Source organism: Idiotropiscis lumnitzeri, chromosome 8 (genome assembly GCF_059441095.1).
Source record: "Idiotropiscis lumnitzeri isolate Australia: NSW breed Sydney's pygmy pipehorse chromosome 8, RoL_Ilum_1.0, whole genome shotgun sequence".
Lineage (NCBI taxonomy): Eukaryota > Metazoa > Chordata > Actinopteri > Syngnathiformes > Syngnathidae > Idiotropiscis > Idiotropiscis lumnitzeri.
In genome coordinates this window covers 15,505,995-15,530,207 of record NC_142398.1, presented here as the reverse complement: position 1 = coordinate 15,530,207, position 24,213 = coordinate 15,505,995, and the positions used below count along the sequence as shown (strand labels likewise).

The window sequence follows — 24,213 nt, the reverse complement described above, 5'->3', positions numbered from 1 at the left end:
AAGGTCGTTTATCATGTCACTCGTGAGCGTGTTAGTAATATAAATAATCCCTTTGCACTTTTGAACACAGACATATCACTAGCATTTAACTGATAAGAAAACATCGAGAAGAATCGAGTACAAAAACAAAATATTTATTCAATTTGTTCATTAAGACTATTGTACATTTTTGCATCAAAACAAGCTTCATTTTGGTATGGGAAGTGAAAAGTGTGTGTGTCTGTATTGATGAGGATCTTGATTGAATACATCTAATGCCTCCATAGTTGAAGAGACACTTTGTCGGAGACATCCAACCATGTGATCATATTGAAGCAAATGCCGCACTGAAAAAGGAAGACTGTTTAAAAAAAAAAAAAAAAAACACATGGAGACATTTCAGACTACACAAACAAGATCCAGGAAGCCGAGAAGAGGTCAGGCATGTGTTTTGTGAAGCACTTTTTGGTTGAGCTTTGAGGCAATGTTGGAGATGGCCTTGCTGGTGATGAGCCCACGAGTCTGTTATAAGAGCACTCCACCGATTTAATACCACTCACCGAAAAGGATTCATATCAATGCAACAGAATCAGATAAACATATTTTCGTTAAAATCCATGCAACCTTATTTCACAGTACTACGTTACCAACAGTGCGACTGGAGTGTCTCTTTGCACGTAGCTCAGAGCAGCCATCCGATGGCATCGTCGTTACATCACATCCACACGGCGGTACAATTTTGTAGTTTCTTCCACCCATTTTTTCCCTCGTCTTTGACCATGTGACAAATCGATGGAGCTCCCAGTCGAATGTGTATATGTGAGGAGGGCGCACGCACGTACAGTGCGTGTAGCAGAATAACTTGTTGGGAAGGTTGTTTGTGCTCAGAAGGAGAAGTATTTGGTGAACCACTCTTGTTTTAGCCCCTCAGTGCCTCTCTGCTCCATATAAGGCCCCCTAAAACACAAGTAAACACAAAATATTGTAAATGAAATGTTATGTCAAAAGGTTGAATTTAAATCAGTGTATCATTTGCTCTTTCCATTTTCACTTTCAATTTTAGGCTACCGTCAAAATTACAAAATTGTAAAAGAGCCTCCATGTAAGACAAATTCAAACAGTAAAAAAAAAAGTCCTATTGCTGTTTTTGTTCAATTTATAATGTGAAATGTGATAATCCTACAATGTCTTACTCTTTTGTCTAAATTTAAAAATTAAAAACATTTAAAAAAAAATATTTCCAAAATGACACGGATTCAAATTTTAATTTTGAACTAAAAAGAAATATTGTCCACAGGAATTTATAGTCTGTGTTTTAAATAATTGAATATGACACTTTCTTTTCCTTTTCTTTTCTTGTTTAAAATGCTATGTTTTGCTTTCACATTATGTTTCTTTTATGCTTTCATTAAAGCACCTTGAAGTCCATTGCATCTGAAATGTACTATAAAAATAAAAATGTCTTCCCTGAAGTCAAAGCCCCAGAAGTGGTACAATTTTGGATTTTCTGATATCTCTTGTGCTAGTTGACTCTTCAGACTGGGACCTAACGGAATACAGCCAATTAAAAAACTCTCTGACTAACAAACGAGGAAGCGTAAAATTAACATAAATTCCCATTTCCATTTTCGTTTACCACACTGAGTAAATAAATCAAACAAAACGGTCCCCGTATTGTACACGAGTTGGAAAAAGTTAGTTTTTCACATTTTATTGACGTGCCTAGTACCAAGAAAATAAATCCTAGCCATATTTACATTCTAACATGATATTTAATATCTAATGTTTCAAATGTATGTAATATAAAATCCATGTTGGTTGTCTGGTGGCGTTGCGGACATTCAATTTCCTGTTTCCGGTGTGCTCACAGCAGTACATGAAATTAAGAGTTTAGTTGCCTTTTAACTTCTTATTACTCACCTCACCGATGTTCCTCTCGGCACTGGTTTAGTGACGAAAAGTAAGTACATTAGCATGCTAACATTGGCCATAAGCCGTTTGTGATACTCATGGAAACACAAGAGCATGTCATTGGCTATTTGGATACTGGAGAGTCACAGAACGATGTAACAAATGTTGTTCATTGTAAATTTACTTTGGGAGGGTGTGGAATTTATGTTTTTTATGGGCTTTTCATAAAGTCATTAAGTGTAATTATTTGTCTATGGCCACTAGATGGTGTCATTACACTCTTTTCCGATGAGCGTGCATATTTGGTGGATCCCCGTTTATTTGGGCAGTATATATGTGAACAAGATTCTAGAAAATATCGATTATTTTTTCAAATATGAGCACAGTGGCACCTGACCTGAGCTCAGGTAGATATTTTAGAATCACAAACCTCTTTCCACTCATTTTCACTATTTTATGACTGAAGTAGGGAGCAAAGGTTTGTCAGCAACAAAAAATATTGAACAATAGTTATTATATTTTTTTTTAAAATAGCCTGGAGTCTTGTCATCTTTATTTATATAGTGCATTTCATGCACAAGGTATCCCAAAGTGCTTCACCTAACAGTTCAACATGTAAAAGCAGCTCCGAACAAAAGAGTTAGACATTCAAAAGTAAAGAAAATCTTGCTTACTAAAAGTGTACCGGGCAAGAACAAGATTTTGGGGGAGAAAAAAAAACTTAACAACTGCTTTGAATTACTTTAATATGGATATGGGAAAAGAGCATAGGCTTTCACCTGAATTTTAAAGCATTTACACTTTATTGGTATGTTTTAACTCTATTTATTCATAATATTCACTATGATGGGCGTTATTATACACAAGAACAGAGAAAAACTGATGATTAAGTCAGATTTTTGGGGGGGTATTATATAGGGGGTGTATTATTTATGGTAAATAACATTAGATGATTTTTGCAGAAGAAATTCTATACTGTACCTGTGTGTATTGTGTCTACATGTGTTGCTTCACCATTTGTATTTCAGTATCCAACGTTTAAAGGCTTACAGCCGCCATCTTTGGCGTTTTGCATTGTTTGTTAGCATTATCGTCAACTGACTTACCTAAAGCATAGATATGTTTTTTTTTTTGTGGTTGTTTTTTTAAACCATAGCATTTAATTTTTTGGGTTTGTTTTTAGTTGTTTAGAAACCTTCAACTGGGAGTAGCAATAAACAGCCTCTCTTTTTAAGATTCATTCACTGTCTGTCAACCTACTACTTGTAAAGTGAGTCGTGTTCACAGCCACCACACAGCAGTTGTATCTTTTTGCTTACAACTCAAAGTAAAAATATTCTCGACTGTTCGTACACATTTGTTTTTCAGCCATTACGGGCCTCTAAAGGAAACCATAACTACAATGTGGTTTACAATGAAAATCAGGTTTTACATCCCCCGTGCAAGGCATCGTGGCTGTGTTGAATTCATAAATACGACAGTATAAACACGCATGCATTTAACCTCCTCCTGTTTACAGTATATTACTTTTTGGATGAGTGTACCCTAGTCGGCTGTTTAAATGATCAAAGGTACACTTTAATGCTTCCTGTATCCTCGCAAGTAAATGTTTGACCTATTTTTGCATCCTCTGGTGTCTTTATTTAGCGCAGAAGAATACGGGGCTGCTATTTTTTTCCAAAGTGAACCAACTACAGTGAGTCACTGTCACTGCATAAAGGTCCGGAACAAAGCCGTGCGTTAGAAAGGTAGGTTATAAATAATGCAGTTTAATAGCACAATTGCAAATGTTATATTGGGAAACGAGTGTGACACAGCAGAAGAAAAGTCACTAGTGCTGTCAGATGACTTCACACAGCAATATTTTTAAACCTTTTTGAAATCCTACCTGATTGACTGTGCCTGCATGTACGCATATGGCTCCTGGCAGGAGGGCGACACATAGCGAATGCCTGTCTGCGGCGAGGGGCAGACGGGCAGCGGCGCGGTGGGCGCCGGCGTGGGGGGGATGCAGGAAGTTCGGGATCTGGGCGAGCGAGGCAGGGATGGCGGGGAATGTTGGCTGAGGGAGAGGGAGGTGTGCTTGTGTGGAAGCGATGAGGTGGAGTAGTGGGGAGACGTGTGAGGTTGGGAGGTGGACTGATGGGGAAGCGTGGAAGAGAAGGACGAGGATGAGTAGGGGGGGAGGCGGTCGTAAGCACCGGAGCAGGAGATGCTGCTTCCACGAGGAGACGACTCCACAGGCTTTCTCTGCGCACAATTGAACACTCGATTCTAATTTGATAATTACACACTATCACGGTACGTTCACATACAGTACAATAGTCTAAAGTGTCGGGATCACCCATGAACCTGCTGAGGACGAGCTCTGTGGAAAATGGATGGAAGATTACACCGGTCAACGCATTTTTACAATTTTCTTTGTAATCCAAGTCGCAAGATTTTTTGCGGGTTGATTCCAAATCTGTGTATATTGTAATTATGTAATTATGTAATAATTGGTTCTTCTTCTGTGTCTGATTTCAACTTCATCCAAAACTACAGGTTAGCTAATAATGTGTCCAACTATTGAATGTTTTTCAAGTCATTAAAAATGTTTACTAGTAACAGTTTATGCTTTGAACAAGACTGCATTAATGTGTATTACAAAATGAATATTTCCGCACACAGGGGTCCAGATTGGACACTTTACCGCCTGTGCACCAGAAACAAAACTTGGCTTGAGTCCAACATTCCCTTCTGGAGTACATTTTGATGAACTCATTTTGTGCAGGACACACACACACACTCACCCTCATGGTTGGCGTGGTGCTCCCAGGGTGGGGCTTGTTCTCGCGGGGCCTGAGGCCGCTGTTGTCCCCCACAACAGGGGGGTGTAGCTGCAGCTGATGCCGTTCTTCCTGGAGGGAGGAAAGGAGGATGAAGAAGGAGCTTGTTCACAGTTGGTGTTGTCTGGAAGTCTGATTTGTTTGCCACATAGCAGAAGATGCATTGAAAAATGTCATTTGGGGGGCTAGACCAGGGCTGTCAAAATCCAGTCCTGGGGGGCCGCTTTCTTGCATTCTCTCTCTCTCTCTCTCTCTCTCTCTCTCTCTCCTACACACACACATATATATATGTGATGTATAAAAAATGTGGGTAAAAAAATTAAAACCTGCCCTTGATATTGATATTATCCATATTTATTGATTTTTTGTCACACATCTGGTTAAGAAGTGTGTGGTCCGATCTGCCCCCCGGTAGCACTGATGAATTGTTGCCCACTCCAGCATTTTAGTTGTCCCTACTCTAGGTTTGGTAATGAGTAAGTTGAGTAATGGTAATCAAAAAGTTTTTCACATTTTGCTGTTTCCATCGCCACAAAGGCCAAGTGGATCAGCAACACAACACACCCAACGGCACGCATCTTGTAGTTTACATTTTGGAGTGGAACTGCGTGCGTGTGTGTTGTACCACTAATCGTTTAATGAGCTGGTCTCGCTCGGTCAGTCTCTCCTGAAGTTTCCCCAACTGGAGGTCGTCACATCGTGGTTCTCGTCTCCTGCATCGCTCCTCCCGCTCACGCAATCTGGAGCAAGCATAGGCACGTTGGCGAACATCTTGATAGCATCATCATGTTGTCACGTCCATGTCACACATGCTCTGCACTTACTCATTCTCCAAGGCTACGATGCGAGCCTGCAGCTGCATCTGAGCGCTGCCGTATTCAGACACCAAATTCTGAATCTCCCTCTTGTGCTCCTTCCTGATCTCATCCAGCTCTTTTCTCCTCCTCTCGTCCCCCTCCTCAGGCTTCTTCTTTTTCTCCTGCTCCCCTTCTTCCTCCTTGTCGTCTTCTTCCTTCCTCTCCTCCCACAGTTTCTGTGACTCTTCCAGCTTCTCCATCTCCACCCTCAGTTTCTCCACCTCCTCCTTCAAGCGTTGTGCTTCGTCTTCCAGGTGGGCATCTCGGGTCTTTTGCAAAGTTGTGCTCCCCTCTTCTTTCACTTCGATTTTGGGGTTCACCTGAATGGACCTGTGAGGAGAGAGATGGCTGGAAATACCCCTGCAAATTCATTCTGCATTAAAATGAGGCTCAGTGAAGTGTTACTTCAAATACAACAATAATGCATTTCTTAAATAACATGATGGGCAACAACATTAGACTGACTTGCATAATCTTAAAAAAAGTACAATATAAAGCTACAGCAGACCCATCTCACACATCAGTCTTTAGGGGGGGGGCTCACGGGGGAATTAAACATTTTTAAAAAATGTTTATTCGTTTTTACGTGACTCCTCAAGCGGGGTTCATGGGTGCACAACCTCCTATGGCCCGACCCATAGACTGTTTTACCAAGAGCTTTTTCTAAAACATCTTTCACTTATTTCACATCATGGCATGGGCGGTCAAGGGCCCCACATAAGATAATCAAGGAATCATTGAAGATGCAAAATTACCCATTTGTAAGATCGTGAACATTCATACAAGAAATTCAAAGCCAACAATTAAGAATGTTGGAGAAAGGCAGAGAAACATACAAACTCCGCACAAACACACCACAGCGCCACCTTCAAATACACAATTGAACGAAATCAATTGTTTTCCTTTCTCAATATATTTCCACTCACTTCTCCTGTAATTGCTTCTTGAGTGTGGAATTCTCTCTCTGCAGCTCCAGCATGGCACAGCGACTCTCATCCAGCTGCCGCTCAAACACCTGGTTCTGGTTCTGCTGCTTCAGGTCCTAATAGCACACACACACATGCACACATGAGCATATTTAGGTCAATAGACGCAGGGGGGGAAGAGATTTAAATGAGTGTGTGTTACCTGCTGCAGTGCCATCATCTGTGTGTGAGCTTGCAGTTGGGCCTGAAGGTCTTCAATCTGCTGCATGTGTCTCTGGGTCATCTGTCTGCTCCACTCTGTGTGCTGCTGGGTCAACTCGGCACGCTGCTTATCTGACATCACGCACGCGCATACGCGCACACATGCGCAAGAAAAAAAGAAACAACATCCACTCAGCCCATTGTCACAGGTAGCCTTCTGCTCGTTGCCATGGTGAAATGTATCCATGGCAATAAGAACTTCGCCGTTGAATACATCATCTCAAATCGCTGCGTGTCTATGTGCGCGCACGTGCTTGTTTGTCCATTCATCCTCGGCCTCGCGAGCTGGTGCTCATGCGTCAATGCACCGTCCGTGTGTGAATGTGCACGTGTTACCTAACTCCAGGTGGTGCATGGTCTGAAGTCGGTTCCTCTCAGACAGGACATCCTCTTTGGCTTGCCTCTCCAATGCTTGCAGCTGCGCGGCGTGACTGTGCCTCTCCTCAGCGAAGCACTGGCTTTGTGGTTCCTCCAACACACAAGAATCGTTTTCACGACAGGGCTCGCTCCCCATCCTTCATCGCAAGAGTTCATTGTAGTGTATATACTTTGTGTGATATTTTTAGTTTGGTGGAGCTGGTAGATTTACTTCCACGTGTGTATTAAAATTATGTTGTGCAGTAGTACCTGCAGTAGATCCCTCAGCTTCTTGTTAATCTCCCTGGTCTCTAGGACCTCCTTCCTAAGCTTGTCAAGCTCTAGGTTGCCATGGGAATCGTCTTCAGGTCCCTCCTTTTTTGCCTCTGCCTGCGTTGGCAAAAAAAAAAAAAAACACAAATAAATAAATAATAGAACAAATAGAGGATGTTGCTAAGGGCGGGTTGATTTGTTGCTAAAGGTTGGTAATTGATGTCATTGCGTGATTATGACGTTGCGTAATTACCGTATATAGAACATGACATGGATTACACAGTGGTATATAATGTATAAGTATAAATTTTAAATATAATGGGGGGGCGGGGATCCACAAATCCCAAATTACCGTTCCTAATTATTAAGCGAATTTTCTCAGATTTTTATAGACTATGCAAATGACACTCATCATAATTTTCAAGTCATCGATTGTTAGAGAATAATTTAAATGATTTTGAGTTAAAAAAAAAAACAACTTGACATATAGTATACATTTTAAAATGTGTTTTGGAATATCAATATATTTTTTACGCCGCTTATCCTCATTGAGGTCGCCCTCCAGTCGCAGGATTTTCTATCGACAAACAACCATTCAGACTCACATTCACACCTAAGGACAATTTAGAGTCTTCAATTAAAATCACAAGCCTGTTTTGGGGATGTGCGGAGAAATTCATGCAAGCATGGGGAGAACATGCACACTCCATACAGTAGCGTGCTGAGATCCAAACGGAGAACCTCTGGACTCCAAGACAGAAAGTAATCAGCGCGCTGATCAATCAGGTGAAGCTCCAAATAAACGCAGCTGCATTAATTCAGTAGTTAGGTCATTAAACTTTGCACACACTGGCTCCGTTATGTGGATCGTTAACACTGGTGGTGGCTTGTGTGCAGCAAGAGTGAAGTGAGCAAGACTCAAACCCAATTAGAGTCAAATAGCGGACATCTGGCTGTTGCACACTCAAGATCGGCTCTGAATGAGGCCAACGGCAAAAAGTATAGTGCCTAATCGCCGTGTTTGGGGACATCCGTAAAGTGGGCTCGCTCACCTGCAGCTCATCCAGCTGACTCTGCAGCTCAGCAATCTGGGTCTGCAACTCCTGCTCTTGGTTCTGCCACCTCTGCTCGCTCTCGGCAACGGCAGCATTCATCTCGATCCGGAACTCTGCCCTGAGGCGATCCTCACACTCAGCCCTGCCAGATCCAATCCCAACCCCCCAAGAAATTATTCCCAAAAATATTGAAAAAAATAGAAAAGAATTCGGACTGTGTATGCTGAGGGACCTTGGATTATTAACTCATTCAATACCAATGACGGCTAAATACGTCAAAGATCCTTTTTTTTTTTTTTTTTTTTTTACTCGGCTGGTAGTGAATTAGTTAACGAGGGCAGCGCAGAACGTGCCTGGAGTGAAAGAGATTGTGTTTGCTGTAATGTCTTATTTTGAAAATCTAATCAATGATGTCATCGATGATCAGCAAATTATGTCATTACAACCAATCACAGATCTTGCATAAAATATTAAATATATGCCAAATGGATCCAGCTGGTGAGCTTCTCAGATCAGCTGGGATAGACTCCAGCTCACCCAAATGAGGCTAAGCAGGACAAAAAATGGATTCATTGTATTATATAGTAGATAACCACTTTATTCTCGTGCAAAACTGAAGACTGTTAAATTCTTACCTAAAACATTGCCTGTAGTTAAATGAACCATTTTACAATAATTACACAGAACCTAACAAGAAGGTGTAATTTAGTTCCTTCCTTTGCTTCATTGCATTTCATTGTTTTATTGGACTTGGGCTATTGGCCAAAAGAGCTATAATCATCAAAAGAACCACTCATTATACTTTTTTTATATTAATAATCATTTGTTGCATTTATGGTTTATTTCTACAGTTTTTTATTCTAGTTCAACTGTGATGAACACCATGGCAGCTAAAGTAGGCTTTGTGTTTGTTCGGCTACCTGATACGTTCCTCCGTGTTGCGTTGGCTCTGTTCTAAAAGGTTCCGCTCCGTGTTTAGCCGACTCTGTTCCAAAACCTTCTCCTCGAGCCGGTGTTTGTCTGCCTTGAGGGAAGCGATTTCTCTCTGCTGTCTTTCCCGCTGCTTCTCCGCCTCGTCCTGTATCCGAGTCAAGCGGCTTTGGGTCTGCTGCAGGTCTTCCTGCAGGCGGGAGCACTGTGCTCCGCATGGGGGCGATGTCCCTGGCGCTACTTTGTCCTTCTCTTCTTTATGTTGCATGGCCGTCTTCAAACGAAAGATCTGAACACACGTAAAGCTGCTTGAGGGGTGGGGCTCTTTATCACTCTACAAATCTGGTGAACCCCCTTTATCGTGGGCGCTACATTCCGAGTAGGGTGTGATTTTGTTTTTGTTTTGAGGGAGGCTAATAATGGAAATAGAGTAAATCCGACCACCTTCATGAAACCTTAGTTTCCAATGAGAAATGGTCACGTAACAAGTATACGACCATAAATGTTTGTCGACGTTCAACAGTGTGCACCATACCTCATTGTCAGCATCTTTGAGTTTGATCTCAAGTTCTTGTCTCTCCCTCTCCAGCCTGCTATGAAGCTCCTCATTTCTTCTCCTCTCCTCTTCCAGATGTGCACACACCTTTAAACAAGATAATTGTGAAATGTGGGAGAAGTTGACACTCTACATGAAGCTTTTGGTTTCCTGCTATTAATAAAAAAAATATATTAAAATTTTAAAAAATGACGAAAAATAATTAAATACAAAGAGAGAAAATATTATAATGACAGAGAAAATCTTATCATGGCCTGAGATTAATTAGTTTCTCTCACCATACCTCTCATATATAAAAATGTGGCAGGTAAGTTTTTACTTTTCATACATTTTAACAAAAATTGCCATGACCAAAATTATTATTATTATTAATGTTACATGATAATATTGCAGCATGTGCTAGCCATATAGCTAATTAAATAAAAAGTCTATTGATTTATTGCAAATAATAAAAAAGAAGTATTTTTCATACATTTTTATTTCATTATTAAATAATTGGCTTCTGCATTTTACCTCAGTTAATTATAAACAATAAATATATAATGAGAAATCTTTTCATTTATTGATTTATTTATTTTTTTTTATTTATTAATTTTTACATTTTCTACATTATAAAAATAAGATGTGGTCCTTAAACACGAAAAAGTTATCAACCCATGCTCTAGATTATGTTAGAGCATCGATTGTAGAAAAAAAGCGTCCGTGCATGACGCTGCCGCGGGAGAGATGCTCACGCCAGAGGTTTATTTAAACATCATTAGCTGGCTGTTGGTAAGTTTTTCCTCAACTCGAAGTGGGTTAACGCGAGTCTCTGTTCTCTCTGTCTATGGTATTGCCCCCCCCCCCCCTCTCATGTAATGGTATGCCCAAGTAGCAGGTGGGAGGCGCGGGTTACGTGATGTCAGAATAAGGAATCACAGGTACGCTTGAACGCACACTGCTGTCTCACGTCTCTTCATCCACAGTTTTGACGCGTTGGGATGCAATTTTAGTAATTTGTCCATTTCACGAGTCGGTTCATCGCACGCACGGGAGTCGATTTGTAGGCTGGACGACTAAAATCAATCGCTGGCAGTGAATGACTGCACAGCATGTAGCGACATCCCCTCATGGAAAAGATCTATTCTATTTAATTAAAAACTCCCCCCCAAAAAAAAAAAAAGCCATCACAATTGTTCTCAGTCACATTGCGCAAACCTAAAAATGTAAATCCATTCCATTGTGTCATGCGACAAATAGAAAGTGTTGAGCATGAGTCGGACCTCTTGGTTGGTCTTCTTCTCCGAGTTGAGAGCTTCTTGGACGCCGTGTAGTTCAGCCGCATGTCTCCGCATCACCTCCTCAATGGCCTTTCGCACCTGCTCCTTCAGCCGCCTCCTGTCCTCCTCCGCTTTCTCCACCAGTCGCTTCTTCTCCTCCTCCAGCTTCTGCTGCAAACCCGCTCTCTGCGCCTCCACCTGCTCGAAGCGCTTGTCCAACTGAGCGCGGACGCGGACCCTCTCCACGTCCAACTCCTTGCGGAGACGCTCCACCTCCTCCTCCTTTTCCCTCCGCACATGTTCTCTGACTCCCTCGGCCTCCTTCCGCAGCACCTCCTTCTCCTCGTCTCGCTCTCGTCGCAGTCGGTTTCTGTCCTTCTCCAAATGGCTCTTCTCTAGCTCTCTCTCCCTTTGTAGTTTCTCTCGCTCCTTGTCCATCTCCCTCTGCAGTTTGTCCCGCTCTTCATCGGCATGTTTTTGGATGCGCCGCAGCTCCTCTGTCTGAGCCCTCACCATCTCGGAACGCAGACTGGACAGGGCCTCCGCGTGCTGAAATACACCAAACAGACAATTCTTTAGGAACGCCGGTTTTCATCCAATAATGTTTCCAGCACATTTTGATGAAAATCCACTCTTGATTGTTCAATTTAAACACAAAAAAAAAAATTCTTCTCTGTTTTACTGTTATTGAATCTTATCCAGTTTGAATTACACTTCCTTTATGGAGGCAGTGGGAAGCTACAGTTTAAATTAAATTTTAACCTGCAAAATTCAGTTGAACATGTTCATGTTGATGCTTACGTCTCTCAGGTGTCATGAAATTGTATTTTTTTGTGCTTATGTCATTTTAGTTGTCAAACGGTGTGAGGAAGAATAAAACTTGACCTCACGTTCCCTTAACACTGAATTATAGTCAGCACTGTCCAGAACCGCATCACCCCAGTCGAGCCTTTGGGAGATTTCCTGGTTGCTTCAAATCTTCCAACCCTTACAATGAATTCACAATTCCAAATTAGTGTTGCTGAAACTGTCAATTTTAACACGACGTTTTTAAGAAATTAGTAAATATGCACACAATTATCTATGAGTTAAAGCAACTCATTGTCATTTAAAATTGTAACATTTTTCAGGATTTAACAGCACCTGAATCTTTGAATAAGGCTGACATAAAATCAATATATTGTTTAAATTAAAAGAAGCTTACCAATGCCGAATTTTGAGTAAAAGGAAAATATTTGAAAAGCTCATGGCTCTGCTCCGAAAACGACTTAGTTTTACCTTTTATCCATCAACACATTTTTCTACGTATCCTCTTCAGAGTCAGGGTCATGGATTTTTATTATAATTTTTTATTATTCATTAATTTAATATTATTATCCTGTTACAACTACTACATTATTTAAAAAAAAAAAAAAAAAAGGTACAAGTAAATCTTTTTTTTTTTTTTTCGGTTTAGCTAACTATGTCAACAGTGCACTCGCAGAAAAACAACCGACATTTGCCACACCTGAACAGTGATTGACTCGTGACCAGTCTAATGTGTCCGCTACCTTTCAGAGTCATTTGGGATCTTGACTTTTTTTTTAAGTGCGACCGAAAACCGAGGGACAGACATTGTACAGGATGCGTGTTACCTGGCGGATCTGGCGTGCGTGGTCGTTATTCCTGCCGCTGGTCTGGAGCTCCAACTCTCTGTTCCTGCTCTGCAGGCGACTGAGCTGGCTCTTCAGATCTTCCACGTCAGCGCACACACACACCTTGCAGCCCACGTTTAGCAGCTCTTCTAAAGCACACACAATACACCCATCAATGAAAAAAATGCCTTCACAAGAGCTTGAGCAAAAGTCACTGGTTAACCAATGAAATTGGTTGCAAAACTATTGCAACACATACTCTGTTTATAACATACAAATACAAATTCTGTTGGAGTGTCAGGTTTTTAAAATAGTCTGACTTCCAAATTGTTGGCATTTCTCTCCCTCATAATTATCACGACAACCCAAGATTCACTCCCTAATCTATAGTTTCAACTCAAAAGCTGTGCTGATCTTAAATCCGAAGCAATTCAACCCCCGGGATCTGAATTTAATCGGAAAGCTGGCCATTACCCACTTCAATGTCCATTCAATGAAAACACGTACTTGATGAATATATACTTCGGTGGCAGTTAACAATTAGATTTCAGTTTATACATATCAACATCAACAGTCAATGTTAACTCATTCACTGCCATTGACGGGTATAAACGTCAGAAGCTACATTCTTTTTGCCTGGGCTAGCAGTGTATGAGTTAATGAATTAATCCTTATTAACTATTCTGAATCTTTACACTGTTTATAAAATTTGGATCTTGTTGTAGAATTACAATAGTTTGCGATTGAGGTGGTACCTTTAAAGTCAATGTTTTTGTACGCTTGTCAAAATTTGCTTATACACTTTAGATACCCATGCTGTAAGTAGTCCTTAAATAATTAACAATATTTAACTATGCAATGGCCTTTCCTAACGTCACTTCTCTCCCGATGTCATTCAACTGGACTTTTATTCCTCTTCTTCCTGACAATCAATTTGAGAGACACATCCCTGCATGTCTTCAAGGCATTAATGCTTGGATGTCAGTGAACGGCCCGCAGCTTAAGCTTGACAAATGGAGCTTCTCCTTCCGCTACAAACATCATCACCCCCTTAGCGCCGCAGCGTTGGAATAAGCCTCACGCTTATGTCAGAGTCAATACATCACATTTGTTTAAGTTTCTTAAGGACAAGCACAACTGCCAAATGAACAAATGTAAAGTAGAACGTAGCATGTGCTGCAAGTGTCATTAACGACCTGCTCGGGTCTGCAGTTCATCTTCTTGCAGCAGTAGCCTCTCTTTGGCCACAGCGAGCTCCTCCTCAGCCCGTTTCGCCGTAGACTCAGCCTCGGACACACGTTTCCGATCCAGTTCCAGCTCTTCCTCCAGGTTCTAGGAGTGGGAAGAAGAAAGGCCATCATGGGGGTATATTTGAGCGCAGAGGAGAAAGGGAAGTTTGGCAAAGATAACGCGGACAGAGTGAAACAGCACAAAAGCAAGCAAGTCAACAATTGTAGCTTTGTAGCCCAGCTGCAGGACTTTAATGGTCTGCTATAAGGGATTATGTCAGCTGTGTGTCTCGTTTCGGCAGGGGGTCTGAATGCTCATCTTTGCTGGTGATACTGCAGCGATTCTATCTTGAGCAAACTACTCATTAGGACAGAGCTGACAGTGGAAACAGCACTCAGCAAGCACAGCCTGTGGTTAGACAAGCAAGTTCCCCCGTCTCTGTCTAACATGGAACTCCAGTAACGGTCATTAGTCGGTAACATCAGAGACGGGCGGCTGAAATATAAACATGAACTTTATCTCTGACAGCGGCTGTAACTGCAGAGTACAAAATGTAGTCACAGTTAGAATGTGGCAAAAAGCTCGATTATTAAAATAGTGATAATCAATTAGTTGTCGAGTAATTTCGACATCTTCAAAACAAAGGTTCTGCATTGTTTGGAATGCAAATTGTGATTAGAATGCGTGATTTTTTTTTCATGCCATTTTTTTATTTACAGTTAGTTAATTGTAAGGGCGGCACTGTGGTCGACTTGTTGGCATGATGGCCTCACAGTGCAGAGGTCGTGGGTTCGATTCCGGCTCTGGCCTTCCTGTGTGCAGTTTGCATGTTCTCTCTGTACCTGGGTGGGTTTTCTCCGGGTACTCCGGTTTCTCCGGTTTCAACTCCAGGTTGATTGGACATTCTAAATTGCCCTAGGTGTGAGTGTGAGTGCGGATGGTTGTTCGCCTATGTGTGCCCTGCGATTGTCCGGCAACCGGTTCAGGGTGTAACCCGTCTACGAAGCAATCGGTACAGATAATGGATGGATGTATATGAACAAGAAGTGACAGGGCTCTACCTGAATACGTTCCTGCAGTTTGACTGTGTTCCGTTTGCCTTCCGCCTGCCTCTCCAGATGGCTCTCCACCTCAGCCTCGGCCCTCTTCACTCGTTCTCTTAAAGCACTGTGCATTCCTTTCTTCTCCTCTTCCTCTTTCTCCTCCCACCTGCGCTGCTCCTCCCGCCATTCGGCCTCTATTTTCTTCCTCATTTCTTCTTTCTCCTCTCCAAGCCGCTTCATCTTTAGCTCCCATTGCTCCCTTTCCGCATCCGCTGCTTGCCTTCTCTCTTCCTCTCTTTGTTCCCTTTCCTCCTTCATCATGTTCACCTCCTCTAAAAGCCCTTTCACTCTCTCCGACTCCTCCTCCGTCTTTTTGACCTCATCTTCAGCCTTCTTCTCTGTCTCTTTCCTCTCATCCTCACTAAGTCTCTGTCTCAGCTCACGTTTGGTGCTCAGCTCTTGGATCATTTCCTCGGCCTCTTCTAGTTGTCTGCTCAATCGCAGGTTTTCCTCCTGAGCAGCGCTAATTTGGGACCTGGCCTCTCCAAGGTCCTCCTCTGCCGTCTGGAGCCTCTCCTCAAAATCTCGTCGCAGTTCAGCTTCGGTTTCGCGCTCCCTCTCCTCCGACTGCATGCGGAAGAACTCAAAGTCGGCTTGTACCTGGAGGCACAGATGTTACACATGGTGCAGTCTAATGAGCTCTATATATGGCAAGAGCTGCAGAAATTGTGCCTTTACAACATGGGAATTAGCGAAGTGCATGATAATAGCAATTGATCCTTGAGATTTTTGTCAGTTGTGTTGGATTGACTGTTGATTATCCTATTTGAACTCATTGAAAATGGAGTGCAGTATTTAGGTAGTTGCTGTTGAAACAGACTGGAATTGAAACCGGACACTCCAAGAATGAGCCTCCCATTCAAAATGATTTCCAAAAAGAAGAATTGATAAAAATGTTCCCTCATCTGGGAAATTAAGGGAAATGTGCACCCCTAGTTTTGATTGCCACTGCAATTAAATCCCTTCGTCAAGATGGAGGGTCTCTACTCACATTTTGACATTGTTTGTTTTAATTTATCTATTTATTTTTTTGTTAAAGGTTTAGGCACTTAATAGGCCGTACCTCATTAAAAGAGTATATTTTGCAAAAGTGGTGGCCAGAACGAAATGCGCGCCCCCCCCACCGAGTCATGATTTGCGTCAAAAAGGATATACGCCCCGCGCCGAAGATGACTTTCACTAAAAACCTGAAACTCATGCTAGAGTAATGCAGTTATACATGATTAATGTGTATGTTTTATTGAGGCACATTATGCAAATTTCACATGACGAATGGGCTAAGTACCATGCAGTTTGCAGCGCTTTGATTACAGCGGGGCACTTTCGATGTGAGTTTGATTTGCAGCTCTTGCGCGAGCGCATTAATTTGACACCAAAACAGCGCGGCCTTGGAAAGAGGTTGGCTCATTATTATGGGATAGGGTTGGCGGGGTCATTACACACACCTGGGCTCAAGGACACACACACAAAAATGCACGCGCATACCTGCGCGCCGACCCTCTGCTGCTCATCCAGAGACTCCTGCAGCTGGAGGAGTCGCGTCCTCAGCACTGAGCCCTCCCCCTCTTGACATGTCTCCATCAAGACGCGGTGCAGCTCCTTGTCATGGGCGTGGTTCAAGGCCTGCAGGGCCGCCTCCTGCTCCTCATTCTTCATGTTGAGGGAATAAATCACCTAGAGGGGATCAACAAAATGCTAATTATTTTTGGTGACGAAACAAACGCATCTGTTGACCGAATTCTACAGTATAGCAGTTAATGCATACAGTTCGATATGGTCATAATTTGTACTATCGAGAAAAGGGTCAGTCAACTTGATAAACAGAAATTTCTTGTTCTGGGTTAATAGATTGTACAAACAACAAAAACTTCTTGTGTAAATTGTACATGCACAAAAACCAACTCAATTGCTGTCCTATGGTGTGCAATGAGACTGATCCAAAGTTGGCTTTGACGTTTTTTATACATCGTAAAGTGATAACTAACTGAATGATATTTTACTATAAAATTATAAAATAGAATATTACACAAAACTGATGAGGTGATGCATGTGGGCCAAGGAAGAACCCTTTCCATTTTGATGTGAATCAAATTAAGGATGGACACGTTTACTGTCACTGACTGAGTCACTATGGCAACAATAAAACCGGCCCCTGCCCTGAATCATAGCATCAAATCTAAAATCAAACAAATTCATCCAAAGACCCCCCACGCAAGTCAACCAAACATTTTCCAGCAATGTCCATCATCAATTGTTTATTTATACACAGGCTTAATACTGAAATATTTACTTTTTTTCCCTGAATACTCAAACTCCCACAAACCACTCGCAGTGGCACAATCACAGCTTTGAACTCTGTTTGTAATTTTGGAACACACAGGCACAGCTCACTGCTTTACCAAATTCCCATCGGGTCAACACGCGCCATGTCACGGGAGAAAATTGTTTTAGATACGGTAGTTAGTTCACTTTGCAAACAGCCTGAGCGCTCTAAATACGCCACAGGTAAGATGTTGGTGGGTCGTACCATGGAGGGAGCAGGAAAGGTGAGAAGAGTGAGAATTGGAGGAGGTTGAGGAAGAAGACGTGGAGGGGAAGGAGGACGAGAAAATGAGAAAGAAATAGAATTTCTGATGACATCATAGCTACAATAGCGGACCATGTAGGTAATCAAATCTGGAATGACCCAGAGGCACAACACCACAGTTTTTTCAGTCTCTCACAGTGAAATTTCAGCAGTTATTTTTGTCTCTTATGACATTTTTGTGTTTGTTTTGATGCTGGCAGTAAATAAAAAAAAATTGAATAAAAAAAAAAAAGTTTGAAATTTGGATCCCTGTGTGTTTAGAGAACAATGAAGTAAAAAGTAAGACTTCAAAGTGGCCTCACTTGTGCACAGAGAATGCAAAACCCAGATGTGTTTTTCATTCTTCCCATCAGTGTGTAGTTGACGCCGTGTGCGCTTACTAATATGATAGCGTGTGTTCATTGTTTGATACAAAAGAGTTTTTATGAAGGACTTACAATGTTTTGCATTTCAAAGATTTGTTTTTTCTTATGTTAATTGTTTTGCAATAATGGCCAGTAGTTATGACAATGTAATAACAATTTCACTTCAGAGTAAGGTAGCTCTGCCTGATCTGTTCAACTAAAGATGCATTTTAGGAGGATTACGAGGATGTGATTTAAGAAAAAATATTTTATTTGTACAAAAAAAAACCCGACTTGGACCCACTGTTTTATTCATTAGGTTGACAATATTGTACATAAATAAGCACTTGTTGGAATGTTGCGCAAGAATGAGTATAATCAAAACTAGTGTAGAGTATGTCCAAACTGTGCGATGGTGTAGGCACTAAATCTACCCACCACGTGTGTGTGTGGGGGTGGGTGTGTGTGTGTGTGTGTTTGTCATCTCTCTCTTCCCCATATAGACTCTGACTAACTTATGAAATACGGCCTGTTTCTTATTCACTTTACCGCTGTGGCCACAGTGTCATCATCTGATGACCCTGACGTCTCACTTACACACTCTCGGAGATGAGTGTGTGCAGGAGGGGACGCGCGGGCTCATATTTTACGCAGACGCCGCTCTGTCTGCGGCACACAGCTGGCACACAGTGTCGCAGGACATTTCCCCATGTGTGTCAATATCTGCGTGCCTCTGTGTGTGTGAGTCCACCTTTAATGCCCAGCGCATTGCTTTTCGACCGTGATATCAATGACAGATGTGACATGTGGCAAAGCTTCCGTCTCACGTTCCGGTCAGCCCAACACTTATATCCAATCGTGTCACGGTGCAAGAACTTTGGCTCACACACTGCGAGTTGCACCGAGAGGCATGAAAGGGACTGAATTGAGGGCAGGCTCTGAGGGAAGAGAGGGTTCATGCTGTGCTTGGATGTCCTCCTCGGCCTCGCTTTTTTTTTTTTTTTTTAAAGCAATGAGCCGAGAGAGGCTGGAATGAGGACAATTTAACAGCACAACACAGCAGAACATTAAATCCCATATGCTCGTTGCACAATAAAGTTACAACAGCCTCAATACTTTATTTAGGAAGACTTGGTTGACCAGGCAACAAAGTGAATGAATGGTGAACGCATCACCTCACAGTTGTGAATGGATGAAGTTTTAGCATTGTTGCCTCATAGGAAGGTTCCGGGTTTGAATGTCAACTTTGTTCTTGGCTTGATCTCCCTTACTGTCGTGAGTTGTTGTTTAATTGCTCCCAAGCTGCGCTCGGTTCATTGGAGACTCTTATAGGTGTGATGGTGGTGTGTCAGCTGTGATTGACATGTAATCCGTCCAGAATATATCCTGCTTTTCATACTATCGATCAGAAATTGACTTTATTCTAAAATAGTGAGTAGACTGCTGTTAATATGCTCTGATTTGTCAACATTTTGGTCTCCATTTTCATAGACAGGACAGCCCATGAGAGGACATGGAAAGAGAGGAATCGCTTATATTGGCCGGGAAGCTTGTCGGCTGTGTTCACACCCACAACAGCGCAAACGTCTGTTTCCAACTGTGCAAATCTGTGAAAATACCCAAAAAAGTGAGAAAAACTCCACGCATGCGTACAGTTAGTCTGCGCCTCCCACTAGACTTGTGCTTGGCATGAAAATATGGACCTTTAAGTTGTTCAACAAAACAAAATTGTTACAATAACAAAGTCAACTGAAATATTTTGATCAGACTGCATTAAAAAATAAATTGGGTTGCTGATATATTTACCTGGCAAGAGCCGGATTGTTAATGCGAATCCCTCAAAGGAGGTCTCAACAGGATTAATCTGGGACTAGTCTAATGATCTCTAAATATGAAACGCCTTCTGCAAACAACAGTCTATGATTGAACATTTGCAGATTACATTGACCTGGCACAGACAACTGCGGATCAATTTGGATTTTCCACTTGTTAGTTTCAGTTCAGCTCTGCTCTGCTGTGGTCTTCCCAGGTTGAGGTAGACTCCTTTAAAATTCAACAACAAACACACGCTGCATCGAAACCATCGCTTGGGGCGACACACGCTAACGAAGGTCACCTCCATCTACTTGCAAGAGGTGAATTTTATCTGAAAGGAAACTGAGGGTAACAATAAAACGCTGCACTGCAGTAAAGTGCAGACTGGAGTATAATTCAGCAGCATCCAGCTAAGTGACAACATGAGGGTCGGCTAACGTTCCTGAATTATAGTAAATATTTGGCATTAAATATTATAATATATAAAACAATCACATGAAAAACAGAGAGTATGACGGTCAGAGAGTGTGGCTTTTTGTGCCATGTGACGTGTTTTTACACCACTGTGTGAACTCGTTCATTGTAAGGTTTTCAAGGTGGGAGTGTCTAGTCCCTCTTGAACCAATGTAACTCCATATTTTGTGTTTCGTACAGCTGCACGGGGCAGTCGTTGCTGTGTATATTGACATCAACGTTATCGTCAGCAAAGCATTTAATTGATATTCTGTGCGTAGTGTAAAGCGATGCAGCTGAGTGAATAGATGTTGCAAAAAAAAAAAAAAAAGAAGAGAGGTTAGACAGAAAGATGCACTCTCGCTTGCATCAGCTTGCCTCCCACACACGCACACACCTCCACTCATGAGTGTGCGGCTGATTTACAAAGCAGGCCCCACTTTGACAGTGCAAGCTGCATAAGAGCAGAACATCACGTAGACAAAATTAGATCTGCCGATCAAAATGTTGCCATGAACACACATCTTAACACACACACCAATTCGCTTCTATTTGGCTGACTACTTATTGTGTCAAATCGAGACTTTGAGTCATTTTGAGTGTGTAAGTGTGTGCGTACGAACACAAGAAAAGAGTCCTGTGAACATCCACAACAGCTGCCCCGACGCGCTCAATTCACACTTTCTTCCCATTGGCTTGTTGCACCACGTAAACACGCTCTTGGTTTATCTTTAGCAGCACCCATTCAACCAGGGCACACCAGAGCAGGCATAGGAGGAAGAAGAAGGTGGGGGGGGGGAGTGTGAATCTGTGATTGGTGGAGAGGACGTGAGGAGGTGCTTTAAGTACAAGTGCATGAGTTATTAAATATATAAGGTTACTACTGCTGACCCCATTTCCTGTTGCAATCCACTTACAACCCCATAAACGACGACTGTAGGTCAGAGGTCAAGGGGTTGGATTATTTTAAACCCCTTAGTTCCCCCTGACTCTTGATTCCACATCTTCAAGACATGACGGACAATTCAATAAAGCAAGGTTCATAAAAGCATACTTTGGTGTGCGAGGCCTGACCTTAGTACCCATCAAACACATTTGGAAGGAACGTGAAAACTGTCAGCTTGGCATGTCATATCCAACACCAATGGCATTTCAGTTCTTCGGGCCAACTGTTCTCATACGTTTGCACAGAAACAAAAGGACGCCGTAGATCGTCTTGACAATGTCAAATGTGCTTAATGAGTACCGACACAAGCGCTGACCCATCTTCTCTGTCATCTTTGTGCACATCCTGCGCATATGCTCGGACATCTAAAGAGCGGCAAATGCAAGTCGCTCACGGTATGTTGCTGCAGAGCACATGCTCCTTGACACATGCACACACACATAGCCCCCACCGCCCCCGACCAAGCGGCACGGAGGTGAAGCCACGAGGGAGGACGACGACTGCACCGTCATCAGTAATCGTCACCGCTCAACTAACAGTGGGTCATGCCCTGCTTCTCTAAGCACTATTGTGAAGAGCTCACACGCGTGGGTCCCTGTGCAGCACTCGAAAGCCTCGAAAGATATGAAACGCAGAATACTGCTGCGAGAAGCACATTGGCTTCATTTATATGCACGCAAGCGGTGCACATTACATGTACTGCTGGTAATAAATGTGTGAAAGTTATAAGACTGATAATCACACATACTCAATACCAATCAATGGCTGGTTGCATATAAACAAACAACCGAGCACACTCAATTTCACACCTATGGACAATTTTGAGATTTCAAGAGACCGAACATGTATGATTTTGAAAGGTAGAAGAAGAAAACCCATGCAAACTGAGGGGAGAACATACAAACGCTGACGGACAGAGTCGAACCCATAACCAGAGCACAGTGGAGCAGATGTGCTAATCACGCAATGCATCGTGCTATCACAAAAAGGATTAATTGGTCCCATCACAGAGGCAATGTCACAAAGATTTTGCTGGGGTGTGCTACAACTTGACAATCAAATGCCAAAATAATTAATTTACTACATGGTGCACAATATAAAACACACAAAACAAATCTCAGAGTAATGCAGTGTTACTTTACACTATGTAGACCAAAGCGTACGTGAAATAGTGCCAATTAAATATTTAGACTTGTCAAGACAGATTTTTATATTTGCATTTCTTGAAAAAGATAAGAGTCCATGCTGTTTACCTTATGATGTGTATGAGTACATAAAACATTAAAACTAAACTTGGGGCTCTTGTCATGCATGCAGAGTAGTAGTACAGTCATATGGAAATCAATTGCAGTTCAATAGCGCTATACTGTAACAGATTGCAATGATTTCCAATTGCTAAAGATCTCATTCCAAGTTCTAACTAATTTCCATGTAACAAGGTGTCATTTACATTGCATAGAATTTCTGTGCACGTTTGCATTACAGGGTCGGAAAAAAAAAAACCTCTCCGGAAGGCAGGATGGTGACAGCTCCACCTCAACGTCCAGAGAGGCGGCGCTGCCTTCAGGTTTGTCCGGTCACGTCCCACCTACCTTGGTGAGCTGAGCGATCTTCTTGCACATCTTGTTGTGCATCTGGAAGTCGCACTGCTCCGGCTCGACATTCTGGAACTCTGCCGCATTCCCGTTCACGGCAGAACCCTGACCGGGGGTCTGTATGGCTTTCCCGGGGCCCGAAGCCATTTTGACAGCCGCCACCCCTCCAGGGAACAACTTCCAAGCCCGGAGGATAATCACAAATGATCCCGCCGCCAGTCAAACGCTGAACCCCGCCTAAATCGTGTCCGCTTTTCACTCGTGCATGTCATTCCTCCATCGGTAGGCCCCCTCCCGTGAACGGCAGCCGGTGGAATTGTGTGGAAAACATTTGGGAGTAGATCGGCGGGGCTCTCCGCGTGGAGCGTTCCGGTTGCAGCCCCCAACTTCGGCTGTCCTCCGCCCGGCTGTCGCGGAGGTCACACGCTGGAAGTCCATCGGGGACGCGCTCGCTGCGAGCGAGCCTTGCCTGGGTGCCAGCAGATATTCGTTCCTCTCGGGCGCGGGAGGATGGAGGCACTGGACGCCAACCACCTGTCTCCGAGCGGAGGGGCGGAAAGGGGCGTGCGTAACCCGCGGAACATTAGCGGAGACGTGAGCAGGCGGAGGTTTACTGCTGCAGTGCAGCCCCGCCCCTACCGGCGTTGCTGTATCAATGTCCATCACCGAAGGGTGGGGGTCCACCACTCGTGTTGTATTAATCCATCAGAAAGCACCACCTTACAAAGCTTTGTCATTTCAGGTTTGCTTTGAAACAAACGGCCGTTTTAATAAAAATACATTTCAAACGTTTCGAATTAGTGAAATAGGGACTTCACGTAGACAGTACCGATGTCACCGCTAACACATTGCAGTTAAACCATCAACAATAGACCAAAAAAAGAAAAAAAGTAATATAACTCTCGTGTATCAACTGGGGCAGTTATATTGTTTTTTTTTTGTGTTGTATTAATATTTTTGTAATAACCTGACAAAAAGATACAAAGCAAATAAAATCGCATTCAACAAAGATGCCGATTAATAAATGAATTAATGTGTGCAGATTGCTCCATACATATTTTGCTTGTAACAACTTTGGGGGAAAAAGATACAATAACTACATAATGCTGACATTGGGGCCCTTGTGAGGGAATTTAAAAGTAGCTTATCACCCACATTGCGGTAATTATGCTTTATGTGAAACATGGACACAGCTGTGATTGTAACTTCTTGATCTTGAAATGACAATGCTTTGGGCACTGCTTGAAATTAGCTCTTTTTAGACTCTGAAACTATGGCCAGCCAAGATGATAAATCATTGGAGGAGAAACTCAG

At 42.5% G+C, this 24,213-nt stretch overlaps 1 protein-coding gene across 2 annotated transcripts; it reads right to left on the bottom strand.

Annotated features, from left to right (window-relative positions):
* Window positions 1–113: 113 nt before the first annotated feature.
* On the bottom strand, window positions 114–23,470 carry fam184b (family with sequence similarity 184 member B). 2 transcript variants are annotated; one of them, XM_088302623.1, is made up of 18 exons: window positions 22,897–23,470; window positions 16,645–16,833; window positions 15,118–15,759; window positions 14,023–14,158; window positions 12,827–12,975; window positions 11,196–11,741; window positions 9,913–10,020; window positions 9,368–9,666; window positions 8,445–8,589; window positions 7,390–7,509; window positions 7,099–7,231; window positions 6,704–6,834; window positions 6,502–6,617; window positions 5,543–5,935; window positions 5,344–5,458; window positions 4,683–4,790; window positions 3,779–4,140; window positions 114–936 (listed from the first exon to the last, which is right to left on the bottom strand). In XM_088302623.1, the coding sequence occupies exons 1-18, from the start codon at window positions 23,044–23,046 to the stop codon at window positions 864–866; spliced, it is 3,915 nt and encodes a 1,304-aa protein (XP_088158749.1). In that variant the 5' UTR covers window positions 23,047–23,470; the 3' UTR covers window positions 114–863. The 2 variants fall into 2 exon arrangements, with proteins under 2 accessions (XP_088158749.1, XP_088158750.1); XM_088302624.1 differs by having other exon boundaries at window positions 5,543–5,905.
* Between the last annotated feature and the right edge of the window lie 743 nt (window positions 23,471–24,213).